Source organism: Lactuca virosa, chromosome 2 (assembly GCF_052849685.1).
Source record: "Lactuca virosa cultivar CGN04683 chromosome 2, Lactuca_virosa_CGN04683_v6, whole genome shotgun sequence".
NCBI classification, from domain to species: Eukaryota; Viridiplantae; Streptophyta; class Magnoliopsida; order Asterales; family Asteraceae; genus Lactuca; species Lactuca virosa.
Window position 1 is genome coordinate 299,868,949 of NC_136427.1, and position 16,249 is coordinate 299,885,197.

General features: G+C 36.0%; 1 protein-coding gene and 1 long non-coding RNA gene across 3 annotated transcripts; one reads left to right on the forward strand and one right to left on the reverse strand.

Annotated features, from left to right (window-relative positions):
* Window positions 1-1,898: 1,898 nt before the first annotated feature.
* Window positions 1,899-8,636, reverse strand: LOC145161509 (uncharacterized). Its single transcript, XR_013738516.1, has 3 exons — window positions 8,556-8,636; window positions 6,490-6,982; window positions 1,899-1,990 (listed from the first exon to the last, which is right to left on the reverse strand). It is a non-coding gene; the product is annotated as an uncharacterized LOC145161509 (long non-coding RNA).
* Window positions 8,616-11,160, forward strand: LOC145161508 (putative kinase-like protein TMKL1). Of its 2 annotated transcripts, none has more exons than XM_079081049.1 (2): window positions 8,616-9,335; window positions 10,203-11,160. In XM_079081049.1, exons 1-2 carry the CDS (start codon window positions 8,837-8,839, stop codon window positions 10,775-10,777), a joined length of 1,074 nt encoding a protein of 357 aa, XP_078937175.1. In that variant the 5' UTR covers window positions 8,616-8,836; the 3' UTR covers window positions 10,778-11,160. The 2 variants fall into 2 exon arrangements, with proteins under 2 accessions (XP_078937175.1, XP_078937176.1); XM_079081050.1 differs by having other exon boundaries at window positions 8,623-9,335; window positions 10,206-11,160.
* The last annotated feature ends 5,089 nt before the right edge of the window (window positions 11,161-16,249 follow it).

The following is a 16,249-nucleotide window of genomic DNA, read 5'->3' on the forward strand; positions in this document are numbered from 1 at the left end:
ATAAAATATTTGTCTTTTGTATCATTTAATAATACAAATTAGAACGTAATTAAAACTTAAATATATTTATTAATATAAAATGTTTTAATTTCGTAAAATTACCATTTTCCAAGATGAAAGAATTTTGTTTTAAATGGAAATCCAGTTATTATTAAATAACTATCTAGATATTATTAAATAACTGTAATTTTTATCTAACTTTTGATTTTTTGACTGGTTAATTTCGATGGGTTTAAAAAATCGTACTGGTGGTCCTTGAGGCTAACTCGGTCTAAAATTCATCATTAAAGACCCTCATGTGTCCCCCACATGAGAGTAAGAGGTTGTTTGTTTTTTGTCTGCAGGTCTGCGTGACCTCTTTTGTCTGCACCTCGCAGACCACGCGCAGACACAAGGTTTCGCAGTGCGTTTGTTTTTCCGAAGTCTGCAGACATAAAAACATTTGCGCGAGGTCTTCGTGGGACAGACTTGGTATTTATTTCGTCTAACTTTCTCTCTATAATCGTATCCCATCTTTTTTCTTATTTGATTTGGATGTGCAAGTCATTGAATCATATATCGGTTTTGGTTTGTGGTTCTGATGTTGGGTTTGCTTAAATGATTTCTTGAATCAGATTATGTTATTGTTTTAGATGTTTTTTTTTGTTGAAATCATTTTGGGTTTCTAAAATCACAGTGCCCACCAAGTGTTTGATCAAATGTCTGATAAGGGCATTGCATCTTGGAAGAGATTACTTTATTGTTTATAGTTCATTTAACACAATGAAGACTCAAATTTACAACCTTTGCAGGAAAACGACACCAAGTATGTCGAGAAGCATGGAAATTTGAATAAGCCGACAATGCTCTCAATGGTGGCAATTGTTGCAGTGTGTGTGTGGCTTTGTTGTTCAAGAGTTCACCTCAAGTTATGTGTATGTGGCTTTGTTGTTCAAGAATTCACCTTAGGTTATGAATCAGCAAGCTAAGCTAGGACAAGTCTAGGATTTCATTTTCTTTTTTATTTGATATAATTTTATTACTGAAGATGGTTATGATTGTAACATTTATATGTAATGTGTATATGACTTTGTTGATGTTATTACTTATAAATTTAAACCAGGTTGAATAAAAAAGATGTGTTGCATGTATGATACATTTTTAGGATCTTATTTTTGTTTATCTTGCAAAGCCATTGATATATTTTTATTAGATAATTTTAGATGTGATTTATTAATATTGAAATCTGATTATATGATTATATATTAAATGAACTAGGATAAGAATTATTTAATTTCGATGATAAAAAAAACTTTTTTAAGTTTAAAAAATCAATTTATTTTAATTTTATTTTTTTAAAAGTCTGCATATCTTAAAAAACAAACACTCTTCTTCTTGCAGACTGCAGACGTTTGGCCCACATCTTCTTCTACAGATATCTGCAGATGTGGTCCGCAGACTGCAGACATTTTACATCTTAAAAAACAAACAACACCTAAATTTTTCATTTCACTTTCTCTTTCCTTTCTAACGACTTACAACCATTATGTTCCAATTATGCCTAAGATTCACACAAGAACTCTCTAATCTACAACTAATATTTTTTTCCCAAGAAAAAACTTCATTCATCTTCTAATCCTCTTCATCTCTACATATGTTCATTCAAAACTTAAAAGATTGCATACTTCAAACATGAAAATTAAGCACTCAAGATCCTCTTCATCTCTACATGTGTTCATTCAAAACTTAAAAGGTTGCATACTTCAAACATGAAAATTAAGCACTCAAGATGTTTCAACATACAATGTGGAACGTTCAAAGCTTATCAAGTGGTGTAACGTCCCAAAAATTCATGGCAAAAAATTTCATTTTTGTTTTAATAATACCGTTAACCAAACATGTTTATAAAAATCATAAGGGAAATTAGAGTATGTCAATAATCATCCAAAAGTACATAAGACTCATAATAAATGGAAAATCATGGTGTGTGCAATGCGATCATCCCAAGTACCTGAAACATAAACTGAAAACCATAAGCACAAATCTTAGGGAGTTCTTCAAAATACCACATACCATACATAAATGTCAGGTTAAGGCTGAACCGGGTCTGTTTTACCCCCGGGTCTATTTTACCCTCGAGTCTATTTCAACCCATATGATAGCTTAAGGTTGTATCAGGTCTATTTTCACCCCCGTGTCTATTTCACCCCTGAATCTATTTCAAATCAAATGACAGCTCAAGGCTATACTGGGTCTATTTCACCATCGGGTCTATTTTACCCCACATACATATAGCAAACAGGCATACACGCATACAACAAGAGTCACAAAGATAACAAGCATATACTACCCTAGTATCCTACAGTATAGTGAGCAAACTAACCTCGATCTGCTGATAAACAAATAGATGTTCCGGCTGCTAACCCGGAGAATCCCCGCACTAATCAATCAAATAATTTCCTAATTAATAATTAGGTCATAAACCATAACCGGGAATCTAATTCATTAAACCCAACTCCTTAGGGTAAAAAGACTATTTTACCATTTCCCTTAATCGGCCAAAAACCGAGACCCAACCCAAAAGCAACCGAAGCCCAAAATAGCCCAAAACCCTCTAAGCCTACAGTGGCGAGTACGCTGAGCGTACCCAGCTCGTACGCCCCGCTTACTCACCCTTGACCAACTTGGGCCTTTTCGTCCAAACTTCAGATCTACTCTAAAAAAATATCTTAATCCATAAAGTTGGAAGCTTTAAGCTTATGCATAGCTTAATATGAAATGAACATCAACCCTTGCATGGTTAAGTTAAACCCATAAAGCTACCATTTTTATGCACAAAGGTCCTCAGAAACACTAAGATCTAACATCCTAAGCTTCTAGAGTAGCTTAAACTCACAAGAACAACTCAAGGGACCAAAATATGCCAAAAAACTCCAAACTATCTAGATCTAAAAGATAAATTAACAATGTTGCAACTTTATACCTTCTGGGACTTGCCAAGATGATCAAGATTCTGGATCTTCAAGCTCCACTCCAACCAGTTCTTGATCACCAAGCTCCTACTTCTTCACAATGCATAAAAACCACCAAAAGGTTACTTCCAAGGCTCAAGAACACACAAGGAAAGGATAGGGTTTCGTGGGGGTCTTTAGAGGGAAAGATGTTGATGAGGGGGCAGCCTCAAGGTCCATAATGGCATTTAAATAAGGGCCAAACCCTAAAAATCAGGGATTGTGGTCTGCTTACGTATGCCGAACGTACGTATGGGTACGCCCAACGTACGCCTTCAACACATGCGACCCACTTAAGGAAGTACGCCTAGCGTAACCCATGGTACCCCCAACGTACTTAGGGACCAAAAATGCAAAAAAAAAAAAATCTAAAATCAATTCCAATGTTAAAGTGTACCTGAAACTCGATCGTTAAAATTCTCCCCCACTTGAATCAGACTTCGTCATCGAAGTCCCCTGCTGGAAATAAATCTGGATAGTGCTTCCTCATCTCATCCTTAGGCTCGCACGTCCACTCTGAACCCTTTCGGTGCTACCACTGCACCTTTACCAAGTCCACCACCTTATTTCGCAGAGTCTTCGTCTTTCTATCGAGGATTGCTACTAGTCTCTCTATATAATTCAAGCGGTCATCCACCTGAATGTACTCTAATGGAACCACTGCATAATCATCAACCACACATTTTCGCAGTTGAGAAACATGGAAAGTGTTATGGATCTAACTGAGCTCCTCTGGAAGATCCAAACGATACACAACCCTGCCCACTCGGGCTAATACCCTGAAAGGACCAATATATCTGAGGCCCAGCTTACCCCATTTCCTGAATCGGATGACACCTTTCTAAGGTGACACCTTCAGGAGAAACATGTTCCCAACCTGGAATTCTAAGTCTGAACGACGTCTGTCTGCGTAGCTCTTCTGTCGACTCTGTGTTGTCTGAAGTCGGCCACGAACCTACTGAATCAACTCAGTCGCCGGAGTACCACCTTCCATACTACCCATAATCCGTTGACCGATCTCAACCGAACATATCAGGGTCCCACACTTCCTCCCAAAGAGCATTTCAAAAGGAGGTTGATCAATGCTGGCGTGATTACTTTTGTTATATGAGAACTCTGCGAAGGGAAGATACGTGTCCCAACTCCCATTAAATCCAGTACACATGCCCGAAGCATTTCCTCCAAGGTCTGGATAGTCCGCTCACTCTAACCATCAGTCTGCGGGTGGAAAGTCGTGCTGAAATGCAAACGAGTATCCAACTCCTCATGAAATCTCTTCCAGAACCTGGAAGAAAATTGAACATCCCTATCAGAAACCACCGAAACCGGCACCCCGTGTCGTGCCACAACCTCCCAAATGTAGATGTCGGCCAGCTTCTCATCCGTTATACTCTCCCAGATCGGAATAAAGTGTGTGCTCTTGGTCAATCGATCCATGATTACCCATGTCGAATCCACTCCACGCTCCGTCTGTAGTAACTTCGTAATGAAGTCCATCGTGATTTCTTCCTATTTCCAAACGGGAATACCTAACGACTCCATTTTGTCATGAAGTCGTTGGTGCTCGGCCTTGACTTTCATGCAAGCCAAGCACCTCTCCACATACCAGGCTATATCTCGCTTCATGCAGGGACACCAATAATCAGGTCGGAGATCTCTATACATTTTCTTCGCTCCGGGATGAATAGAGAAACTCGACTTGTACGCCTCCTCCATCAAAACATGACGCTCACCACCCCAATATGGAACCCACATGCTCTCATGCAGAGTCAATAAACCGCGTAGGGTGCAAACCCTAATTGGTGGGTTTTGAGCCCTATGTAAATACTTAAACTCTTGGAGGACCTTCTTATAACCACCCTCCATCCCCTCCAGCCCCCATCTCGAAACCCTAATCCCTTGGAGGGAGTTTTGGAGCTTGTAAGTGATTTTTGGTGTATCTTGATAGCGAATGAAGGCCATAGTTGAATCTATGGTGCACTCAAGCTTGTAGATCCAGATCTTTCATCCCTTTGTCCATCCTTAAAAGGTATAAAGTTCAAACCTTGATGAATTTTTTTGCTAGATCTTGCTAGTTTATGAGTTTATGTTCTTTTTGTCCCGTCTCGAAACCCTAATCCCTTGGAGGGAGTTTTGGAGCTTTTAAGTGATTTTTGGTGTATCTTGATAGCAAATGAAGGCCATAGTTGAATCTATGGTGCACTCAAGCTTGTGGATCCAGATCTTTCATCCCTTTGTCCATCCTTAAAAGTTATAAAGTTCAAACCTTGATGAATTTTTTGCTAGATCTTGCTAGTTTATGAGTTTATGTTCTTTTTGTCCCATAATTTTGGTTCATCTGGGTATGAACTACTCCAGACCTTGTGAGTAGCATTTCCAGATGTTTTGGGGTGTATTAAGTCACAGAAATGCAATCTTGATCCCTTCCTTCCATCCATACATAAGATATGGAAGATACGGATGTGTAAATAGTTAAGGTTTTGGATTTGAGCTCTCTTTAGCGATGCAAAGGCATAAAGTTGGAGAGGTTATAATTTAGAATGTTCATTAGGGTCAGATTTGAGCTTTTGAGTGAAAGGTCTTAATGTATTAAGTGCTCAATGTGAAGTTTGGCAAAAGACACCGTTCGCGGGGCGTAATCTGGGCTACGCCCAGCGTAGCCTGGTTTTAACCCGTATTTTGGTTAAAGCTCTACACCCTGCGTAGAGCTAGGTGTACGTCGTGCGTAAGTCAATGGAAGGTTGAGCGTTGACTTTTTGAGTTGTTTGACCTTTGGTCAACTGTGAGGGGTTGAGGACCTAGAAGGGCAAATTGATCTTTTGCCCAAATGCAGATTAGCCTTGGTATTTGGACTTGCTGAGTTGAGGCATTTACCTTAATTGCTAATTAGGGTTTGATTTTTGGATATTTTTAGTGGCAGAGACTTTAGCAACAACGGCTCGTGTGTGAGATTTATTCATTTACCGATCGAGGTGAGTCTCTTCACGGTACTCGTGGGTCGAAGACACCAATGTCAGCCCACTGGATTATGTTTGTAGGATGCTAGCTATCTTTGTGACTCTTGCATGTGTTTGTGTGTTTTATATGGGCGGGTCCCGATTATATAGGTGGTGCCCGATTATTTAGGCGGGGCCCGTTATATATCATTTTGGGCAGGGGCTGTTATGCAGCTTGGGTGGGGCCTGTTTATATGTATGTTGTATGTGGTATTTTGGGGGAACTCACTAAGCTTTGTGCTTACGGTTCATGTTTATTGTTTCAGGTACTTCTGGTTCCAAAGGGAAGAGGTCGATACGGTTGCATTGCATGAAGCAACCACCGGTGTTCCGCATTTTATGATTTGATTTGTACTCTGATAACAATATGACATGTTTTTATACTTTGATGGGATTTTGGATCGAATGATTGATTGTTTTGGGTTGACTTAAAGAAAAAATTTTACTTAGTATTTTTGGGACGTTACACAAATTTTTAAAAATAACATAAAGATGAAAAATACCAGGAAGCACATAACATGATTTTGTATTTCTTGGCATCTTGAATCGACTTCTCCAACATGTACTTTGACTTTATCGGCCCTGGAATAACAACACATGCCCTAGGGCACATTGGGGGATCAAACCACCCAACAAAACAACAATTTGCTATGAGCCGAAAACAACATTAAAATTTGCGACATGGGTTAGAAATTGACGATTACTACCTGTGAGCTGCAACCACAAATCACCTTTTTTTGGCATCCCGGAACAAAACATCTAATTTCAGAAAAAATCTTCACATTTCGTAGAATACCATATCATTTCAGGCATTTTGTGGTATTCTATGGTGTATTTGTAAAGGTATTTGGGATACACACAAGTTAACAACAAGATTATTGACAAATTTAACAAAAATAAAAACTACTAGAAATTTGAAATTCAGACCTAATCAGGATATACGTTCCGGACATGTTCTCCGTATTTTGGAGATTCTCTTCGCATTTCGGACTGCAACTTAATATAGATAGACATAAAATCTAAGTAGTTACATATACGAAACTAACATGGTTCATAGAATTAAAACTTTAGACTTTGAGTTTCAATTCTTTCTTTTTTTTTTTTTTAGATTTTTCATAATGACATTTCGATATACCAATTGGACCATGTTATATAGGATTGGACCAAAGAAATAAGCTTTGACCCGTTCTCATCTATTTTGGATGTGATATTTCAAAGGAATTAATCATTTTTCAAAAACTATTTTTTTATGGGAAATAGACTTATTAAGGTAGTTAACTTTTCGGTTTGTTCACATCTGGGTAACTATATTTTTTTTGTACACATCTAGGTAACGAACTTTTTGGAAGTGTTTACATATGACCATTATGACCGGTTGTAGCAGGTTACATCCGGTCATAACCGATCATAATGGTCATATGTGAACACTTCCAAAAAGTTCGTTACCTAGATGTGTACAAAAAAAAGATAGTTACCCAGATGTGAACAAACCGAAAATGTAAGAGTAAATTACACGAATGGTCCATGTGGTTTGGGTAATTTGTGTGTTTGGTCCCTAACTTATTTTTTAACTCGGAGGATCCCTATTGCTTATTTTTGTTGTGTGTTTGGTCCATGTCTTACCTCAAAAGACTATTGTGCCCTTTTTAATTTATTTTTTAACTAATTTTCTTATTTATTTATTTATTTATTTTTTATATATTTAAAAATTAATAGACCCCACATATCTGTATCTCCTCACCCTAAATCTAAAACCACATTTGAGAAATTTAAGCTGGGTCCCACCAGTCACCATCCCATCTCTCATCCTCCTCAACTTTTATTTCATTTCCATCTTTAGTGACATCGATGTCTTCATAATCCCTTCTTTTTTCGGTCATTCAACTCCGGCGCACCAACACCACAACCCTTCTATTGGGTTGTGGTGGTGGAAAATTCAATGAAGAGACAGTGGGTTGTGGGTGAGTAGATATAGATATGTGGAGTCTATTAATTTTTTTAAATATATAAAAAATAAATACATAAAAAGAAAAATTAATTAAAAAATAAATTTAAAAGGGCACATTAGTCTTTTGAGGTAAAACAATGACCAAACACACAACAAAAATAAACAATAGGGATCATCCGAGTTAAAAAAATAAGTTAGAGACAAATTACCCAAACCACAGGGACCATTCGTGTAATTTACTCTTACATTTTCGGTTTGTTAACATTTAGGTAACTATCTTTTTTTATACACATGTAGGTAACGAACTTTTTGGAAGTGTCCACATATGATCATTATGACCGGATGTAACCTGCTACAACCGATCATAATGGTCATATGTAAACATTTTTAAAAAATTCGTTATCTAGATGTGTATAAAAAAAAAGATAGTTATCCAGATATAAACAAATAGAAAAATTAATTACCTTAATAATTCTATTTCCTTTTTTTTTATTAATTTTTTGAAAGTTAACTAAAAACATCGTAGTTTAGTTGATGAGAAATTAATATCCCAATTTATAAAAAAGTATTTAGTGTTTCGACAATGTAAATATTTAATATTTAGAGGGTTGTTTAATGTACCTAGAAAAATGATATGATTCCATTGACTATGTCCCACATCTTCTTCTCTTCTCTGTCTGCTCTTCAAAAAAGGAAGGAAAGAAAAGCTTCTTTTCCCATTCATTCTGTCCTTCTTACTTCTGTTCATCTTTCAGAAAACATCAAACACCAACTTCCACCTCCATCCAGATCTTCTCTAATATTTATCACCAAAATGGGTGAAACTTAAACGTTACAACCCGACCCAGATCCGATTTCATCTTCTTCCACAACAATCTTTAGTTATTTTTCTTCAGACCCAAATGGAGAAGAAAAACATACTCATACTGGTTGTCACACTATCCTCTTCTTTTCTGTTATTTGTTCTCATTTTCTTGATTTGGTTGTGTAGAAGAAAAGGGTCTGCAAGAGATGAATCATGGGATAAAGAAGCGAACCCTGAATGTAAAGAAATTGATGTTGAAGAAGTGGAAATGAAAGGGGATTTGATTCGGTTCGAAGGTGGTGAAGATCTCACTTGTTTTGATATTTTAGATGCTCCTGGTGAAGTGATTGGGAAATCAAGTTATGGGACTTTGTATAGAGCTAATTTGTTGAGTGATTCAGTTTTGTTGTTGAGATTCTTGAGACCAGCTTGTTGTACTGGGAAGGTACAAGATGTGATGCATGTGGTACAAGTTTTGGGGTCGATTCGGCATCCAAATTTGGTGCCTCTTTCTGGGTTTTATTCTGGGCCTCGAGGTGAAAAGCTCTTCGTTCATCCCTTTTACAGAAGAGGAAATTTGGCTCAGTTTATCAGAGGTGATTTCTGAATTTCTTTACACAAAATTTCGTTTATGTTATCTTTTAGTTTCTTGTGCATGATTAAAAAAAAAAGATTCGATTTTTTTCTTTTGGGGTTTCTTTAAAATTTTGAATGAATGATGCGCCTTTTGGTAATGATAATCTTGACAAAAAAGGAGAAGAAAATTAAAAATTCATGAGAGCAAAAGCTGCAAGTAGCAGTGTATGCATGGAAATGAGTTAAATGGTTGTACTGTACAACTATTATGTGCGTGTATTGTTGTTGTACATGGCCTTGCTTTGGTAAAGATTCAAACTTTATGGATTTCTTGCATCATCTGTTTCTTTCACCTTTTTGCTTTTGCTTTTGATATTCATATTTGTTTTCTATCATATGTTTGTTTGAATTGGGTCAAGGCTGTGTTATTGCACACTTCAAATAGTAGTCAACATGACTTATTATTTTGTGTCAAATCAACAAGATTTTTTTTAATACATTGGAAGATTATAACTGCAGACTAATTGTATAAAACAGGACCATTGTTCTTTCTGAATCCTAATTGCAGACTAATTTTATAATCTAAGATAACTTTTCTGACCATAAAAAGTCAAAATTTGTCTGTAGGGGTTAATCATTACTTATATAGTGAAATTATTTTATATTTGATTGGAAATAACAGCATGTGAGTAGGGTTTGCCTGGTCATTTTAGTCATCTATTTTAGATCCTTGTCTTTATCAGATTATCTTCGTATATTTAATCTCCTTCGCATGCCGCCCAGTAATATAATAACGCATCATATCAATTTGTTGACAAAATTTGGCTTTTTAAAGTGTTAAACGTGTTAACTTTTCTCACTTTAACCTCAATTTAATTTTAATTTAGCAGATGAGAATGATGAATCTCACAAATGGGAAGTCATTTTAAAAATATCAATCGGCATTGCTAGAGGTTTGGATTATCTCCACACGGGATTTCAGAAACCAATCATCCATGGAAATCTCAAATCAAAAAACATATTATTGGGCAAAAATCATCACCCATTCATATCCGATTTTGGGATTCATCTCCTCTTGAATCCAACCGCATCACAAGAAATGCTTGAAGATGCTGCTGTTGAGGGTTATAAAGCACCCGAATTGACTAAAATGAAAGATTCAAGTACACAAAGTGACATTCATAACCTTGGGGTGATTTTACTTGAATTAGTAACGGGAAAGGAACCGATTAATGGAAAAGCAAACCCCGATCAAGATTTTTATTTGCCAAACTCGATAAGGAATGCAATGATGGATCGAAGGATGTCAGATATATGTCTTAAAGGATTAAGTCGTGTTAACGAAGATGTTATTATCAAATTTGTTGATCTGGCATTGGTCTGCTGTTCTGTTGGGCCTACTGAAAGGCCCGACAGTAAGCAGATATGTAAGAAGCTCGAAGAAATTGGAGCAAAATCTTGAAGATAATTTTTTTTTGACATATATAGTAAAGTTTTGACATGTTGAAGGTTGAAATGTGGCTAACCAATATTGGTGGTGGTGCTTTGGGAGTTGTACTAAGATGCATTATGATGATGATGACCAAACACATCTTAATTGGAATGGGTCAAACGTGTTCTTGGAAAGGTCAAAGTCAGAGCCTTTATTGGTGGTTGACCCCTCTTGTTGGGTGGAGGTGCTGTTATTCGTTCACCAAGAAAAGCAAACGTCGATTTGTGTGAATTATTGAGAATATTCAAAGGGATTAAATTGTTTTGTAGATTCGGTATACAACTGTTAGATATGACAAATCAAGCATTCCATTTATTATAATCTATATCTCTATCACACACTTCACACTCAAAGAGCAATTCCAGTTCATTTTCTTTAATTGTTTAGCTGGCAAAAGATGGTTGATAAGTTGAATGGGCCAAACTGTCTCTGCGATGAGCGGTGGAGAAAATAAATAAATGAAAACCATTATTTGGTGGTTGTTATTGTTTGATTATATAATATATTCTAATATGCAATTAACAATACACTTGTTACTAGAACTAATATAATGCTGCAAATTCCATATAATGTCAAATGTTTAGTGCATATTTCTGTCCCATAATAATGCCAAATGTTTAGTGCATAATGCTGCAAATTGCAACTGTTTTAAGCTTCTAGTGCTGCAATTAATAATAATATAAAAACAATGGAACCCTTCTGATCTTTAGTTCCAATGGAAATCCACGGAAGACAGCTGAATAGGTGAGACTTTATAAGCTTTCTATTGCTATATTCAATATTGAGGATGAGCAGACATTATGTATTTTGCATAGATGAAAGATCGAGAGCAAGTCCCTTCTTACCTTGTTCCACCTTGGATGAGACAAAATTACAAAATTTGTCTCATTAACAAAGGTTGTGACGGTTGAGAACTTACCTATGATCGTTTTTCACTTTTCATAAGAGCATGATCATTAGATCAAATCAGGATTTAAATATCCAACTATATTGAAATAATTGTATGATAAAAAAATGAAGAGTACTTATCTATCTATTTTTCACAAATTATATAAAGTTTATAACACACTGATAATCTGTCACACCCTCGGCCGGTGGCGGAAACGCCAGGCTGTGCGACGTAGGGATAATTGAATCGAGACATACATATATAGAACATAACACAGAAGTATAACACAAACGATACTTTTATTTATTATAATTTATTTGAGATTACATTGTTTAATAGATCAAGCACACGTTTTGGACATAACTAGGAATAACAAACAGACGGAAATAAACTTCAGCAAGCTTCCTTGAAGATCTCATCCTTGGTACGACTATCTTCCACGCTCATCTCCATGAGAATATATGTATTTTGAAAACGTCAACATAATGTTGGTGAGTTCACATGTTTTTATAATTTTCTGCTTTATTTTGTTGTATTAAATCAAGAATCTTTTTTCTTTTAGGAAAAAAAAAAACTTTCTTAAGATATTTTATTAACCCTAGCTTACTATCTTTTTAGGATACTTTATCAATCCTAATTTATTATCTTTGTAAAATTTTTACCGATCCTATCTTATTATCTTTTAGGATATTACCGATCCTAATTTACTATCTTTTAGGATATTTTATTAATCCGAACGTATTTTATCCACCACTCTAAAGCGTTACTCTTGGTAGTCGAATCTCTAAGGTGTTTGTAATGTATTATCATGAGCCCCCATAATCGACGCTGATTGACTAGTTATTTCCCCGCCACGACGCTTCATTGGACGTTGAATAGTGATTAATAAGAAAGTATCCTGCTGAGATTGTAGCTAGCAATCACATGTGAGGGTATCAATCCCCGTATAGAGCTATACATATCTTTCTAGCTCTCACAAGATTAACGATTATAGGTTCGGGGTAACCGAATTTAATCAAGGCTATTGGATGATTATTAACAGCTCACTAACGCATTAACCTTAGGTATTTTATCTTTTATCTTTGTTATTGAGTGATTTCCCATATAAACTCATTTAATTTAATATTTGATAATTATATCTTTTGGATCTCATAATTATTTTGTATATATATGTGTATATATATTTTATTTTGCGATATATATATACCCAAATTATGGTTATTTGGAAACATGATATTTGGACAGAGTAACAATTGAGTACAATGCATATCCCTATATTTGACCAGCATTACTTCTAGGTACTACGCTATCCTAGGAAATTAGTTATTATAACACCTAAGCAATATCTCTTCCTAGACTATCGGGCATCATATCTCTTAGGCATAATATCATAGCTTACAACTAGGTATAGTATTTATAGTTACATTATCCTAAGGTTTAATGCTTTATAAAACGATTCATATTTATAGATATAAATATATTTTAATAAAGCAATTTGATAAACATGTATTCCCCCCCCCCCCACCCTCGGTAAAACTTTTAAAATAGTAAAATGAGGTCGTGAACTCACCCTAGTTGCGTGAGACCGTTGGTGTATCCGTGTAGGGTTGAATCAGGCTCGGGATTCCGGGGACCACTCCAAGGGCAGAAACTTCGAGAGATGCAGAGAGAGCGAGGGAATGGAAGGTGTGAAGAAGTGATCTACATTGCCTTTTATTTATAGGCATGTATTTGGGGTGCGCATGACGCAAGTATCTGGGCGCGTTGCACGTGATCATCGTGGCTCCATCCAGAGAAGGCCACGTGTCACTTCCCCAATTGGCCACGTCACTCGCAATCTACTCGAATCAAGTGTCAGGTGCGCGACGAGCATAGGTGCGCACCTCGCGCACACGAAAAGATTTTGTAAAAATCATAACTTCTTCGTGCGAGCTCCGATCTAAGCCCCTTTTATATCTATGGGATGATCTCAAGGGGTACTACAACTCTCCTTTAGGTTGCTTTAACAAGTTTTGACTTTCACTTTTGTGCCTAAAGGGGGTAAAAATAAATGATTTTACAAAAATCATATCTCTCTCATACGGATCCCGTTTTCGGCACTCTTTGTCCTAAAGTTTTTATCTTAAAGAGTACTACGAATCTCCTTTTTGCACTTTTAGTCAAAACTCTACCTATCTCTAAGTACCATTTTGACGTAATTAATTTTAATTACGCGGTTTATTATCTCAAAATCAAATATTACAATATTAAGCTATTACACCTATTTTTCCTACTCTTTCCTAACGGTGATCAATGACGGAATCCTCTCGGTTGTCACATAATATTAAATTTATTAAATAAACTTAAAACCTAATTATACAATATATTTGTAACACCCCGTTTTTCAGTATGTTAGTATTTTTCTGTATTTTAATTATTCGAATCATTTTTAATTCCTTTATGTATTTTAATATGAAGAGGATGGACTTAAATCGAACAAATTTGAAACTTGTATGTTAAAATTTTGAGTTTCGGGGTAGATTTTGTCATTTTGGAAATTATAAGGGGAAAAACCTAAATTGTGGACCAAATCCCATGAGGTCATTAGGTTTGACCTCATAATTTGCCCTTCATTGAAAGCCTTAGTCTAGCCACTTAATCCATGTTGTGAAAAGTCCTTATTCTCTAGGGGTTAAGTCGTTTTCATAAGGTCTTAATAGGTTAAGATGTTAAATTAACCCAAATACAAGTTATCATTTTATGTAAAAGTCATTGTTTTGTAAAAATCATAACCAACTCTAGAATATCGATTGAACCTAAAACCAGTGCCCAACGTCCAAAATTTGAGTCTAGTAAATTTCATTAGTTTTAACCGAAGCCTGGAAATGACTCTAGTTAGTGTGATTTTCACTGACCTGTCTAGTTTGAGCTATTATGACATGATGTATTGTAAAATTCATAACAAATAGTATAAAAATCGCGTGGACTTGTGTAAATAGTCCCTAGAAAGCAAAGTGACAACACTTTTAGAATATGGATTAATATTGCAGTATTGACGGGTTTTAGTGGGGTTAAAGTGATATTGAACAGACTGTTGTTTTGGGTTAGTATTAATACACTTTAAAATGTTATTATAAGAGGGTTGTGAAGTGTGTTGATCTCATTGGATTCTCGGGGCGTCTCTTGAATTTTACGTTGCGGTTTGAGTTGACTTTGTCACCACATGTTATAGATATTGTACATCATTTGCTTTATCTTGTGTATGATTGTAGGATGTATGTGGGTAGTGCTAGGCTATTTGGTGTCTTATGGGTTCATGCTATTGGCTCGATGTACTGAGTAATACATGTGTGATATTGGCTCGACGAACTGAGCAATATCAAAGGGCTCGATGTATTGAAAGCGGATCAACATTAGCCGACGTGTCCTGAGTTAGCGTATGCTTGTTTATGATTTGTTCATAGACTTGCATGTATGGTTATGTGTTGATTGTATCCTGATGTTAGGGGTAGAGTATGTGCGATTGATATGCTATGTATGTAACACCCGCAAATTTAGGCTACACATAATAAGTAATAATTATTAAAATTAAATCCTTGATTAGGATAATCTATAGTCGTGCGCGATGCAGACTATATAATACAAGTTTCGTATTAAGGAAAAATAGAAAAAATCAGTCGAATCGTCTGTAAGTCGTAAAAATAAGTGCGCCAAAGCATATATATATATATATATATATATATATATATATATATATATATATATATATATATATAGAAAGTACATGTCATCCCGATCCCGAAAGTATAAATTTCGTAGGAATCCGACTCCGTATGAATTAGATATGTTATTCATAAAGATACAAAAGTCAGCCGCTCATAAGGAATGTGTGACGTTAAAATGTACGAAGATAATGGTTGAAATTTGGGTAAAGTCACCAAAATGAAAGTGGTAGTACTCTTTAATATAGGAATTTTGGTAAAAGGAACATCAAAATCGGAGTCCGTACGAGAGAGTCATGATTTTTTGCAAAATCATTAAATCGTATAAAAATAAGGGCTAAAAATAAAGTCAAAATTAGACGATGGAGTCTAAGGGAAAGTTGTAGTACTCGTTCAGAGCTAAGCGTGGAAAAAAAAGATTGTCAAAAACCGAGTCTATATGAAGAAGTTATGGAATTTACAAAATTTACGATTTGCGCCCCGTGCAATACGCGCCATGTGTGCGCAAGGTGCATGACACGCGTTTCTAGAAGGAGAAAACGCAAACCACAGAGAGCCTGACACGTGGAACAAAGTGGCTGGGGAGACGTAGCCCTAAAATGCGCAACGTGCACCCCTTTTGCACGCCATGCACCCCAAATTTGGCTAAAAATTCCTCATTTGTGCTCCTTTCCTTCCAGACACATCTCCACAACTTCCTCTCTCAATTTCCTTCAACTTTCAGCCCATTTTCCCTTAGTTTTAGTCTGTGGAAAAGCCCTGCGATCCTTGAAGTAGTAATAGCTAGCAAGTAGAAGCTCTTCTAGTGCAATTTCCGGACTTTTGCCCAAGAAATCTTTGTAAGTTAAGCTA

Excerpts from the sequence above, each read along its gene's own strand:
- LOC145161508 (XM_079081049.1), top strand. The coding sequence starts at position 8,837 with ATGGAGAAGAAAAACATACTCATACTGGTTGTCACACTATCCTCTTCT. Across the intron at positions 9,336-10,202 it reads TTTGGCTCAGTTTATCAGAG|CAGATGAGAATGATGAATCT; the intron begins GTGATTTCTGAA and ends ATTTTAATTTAG.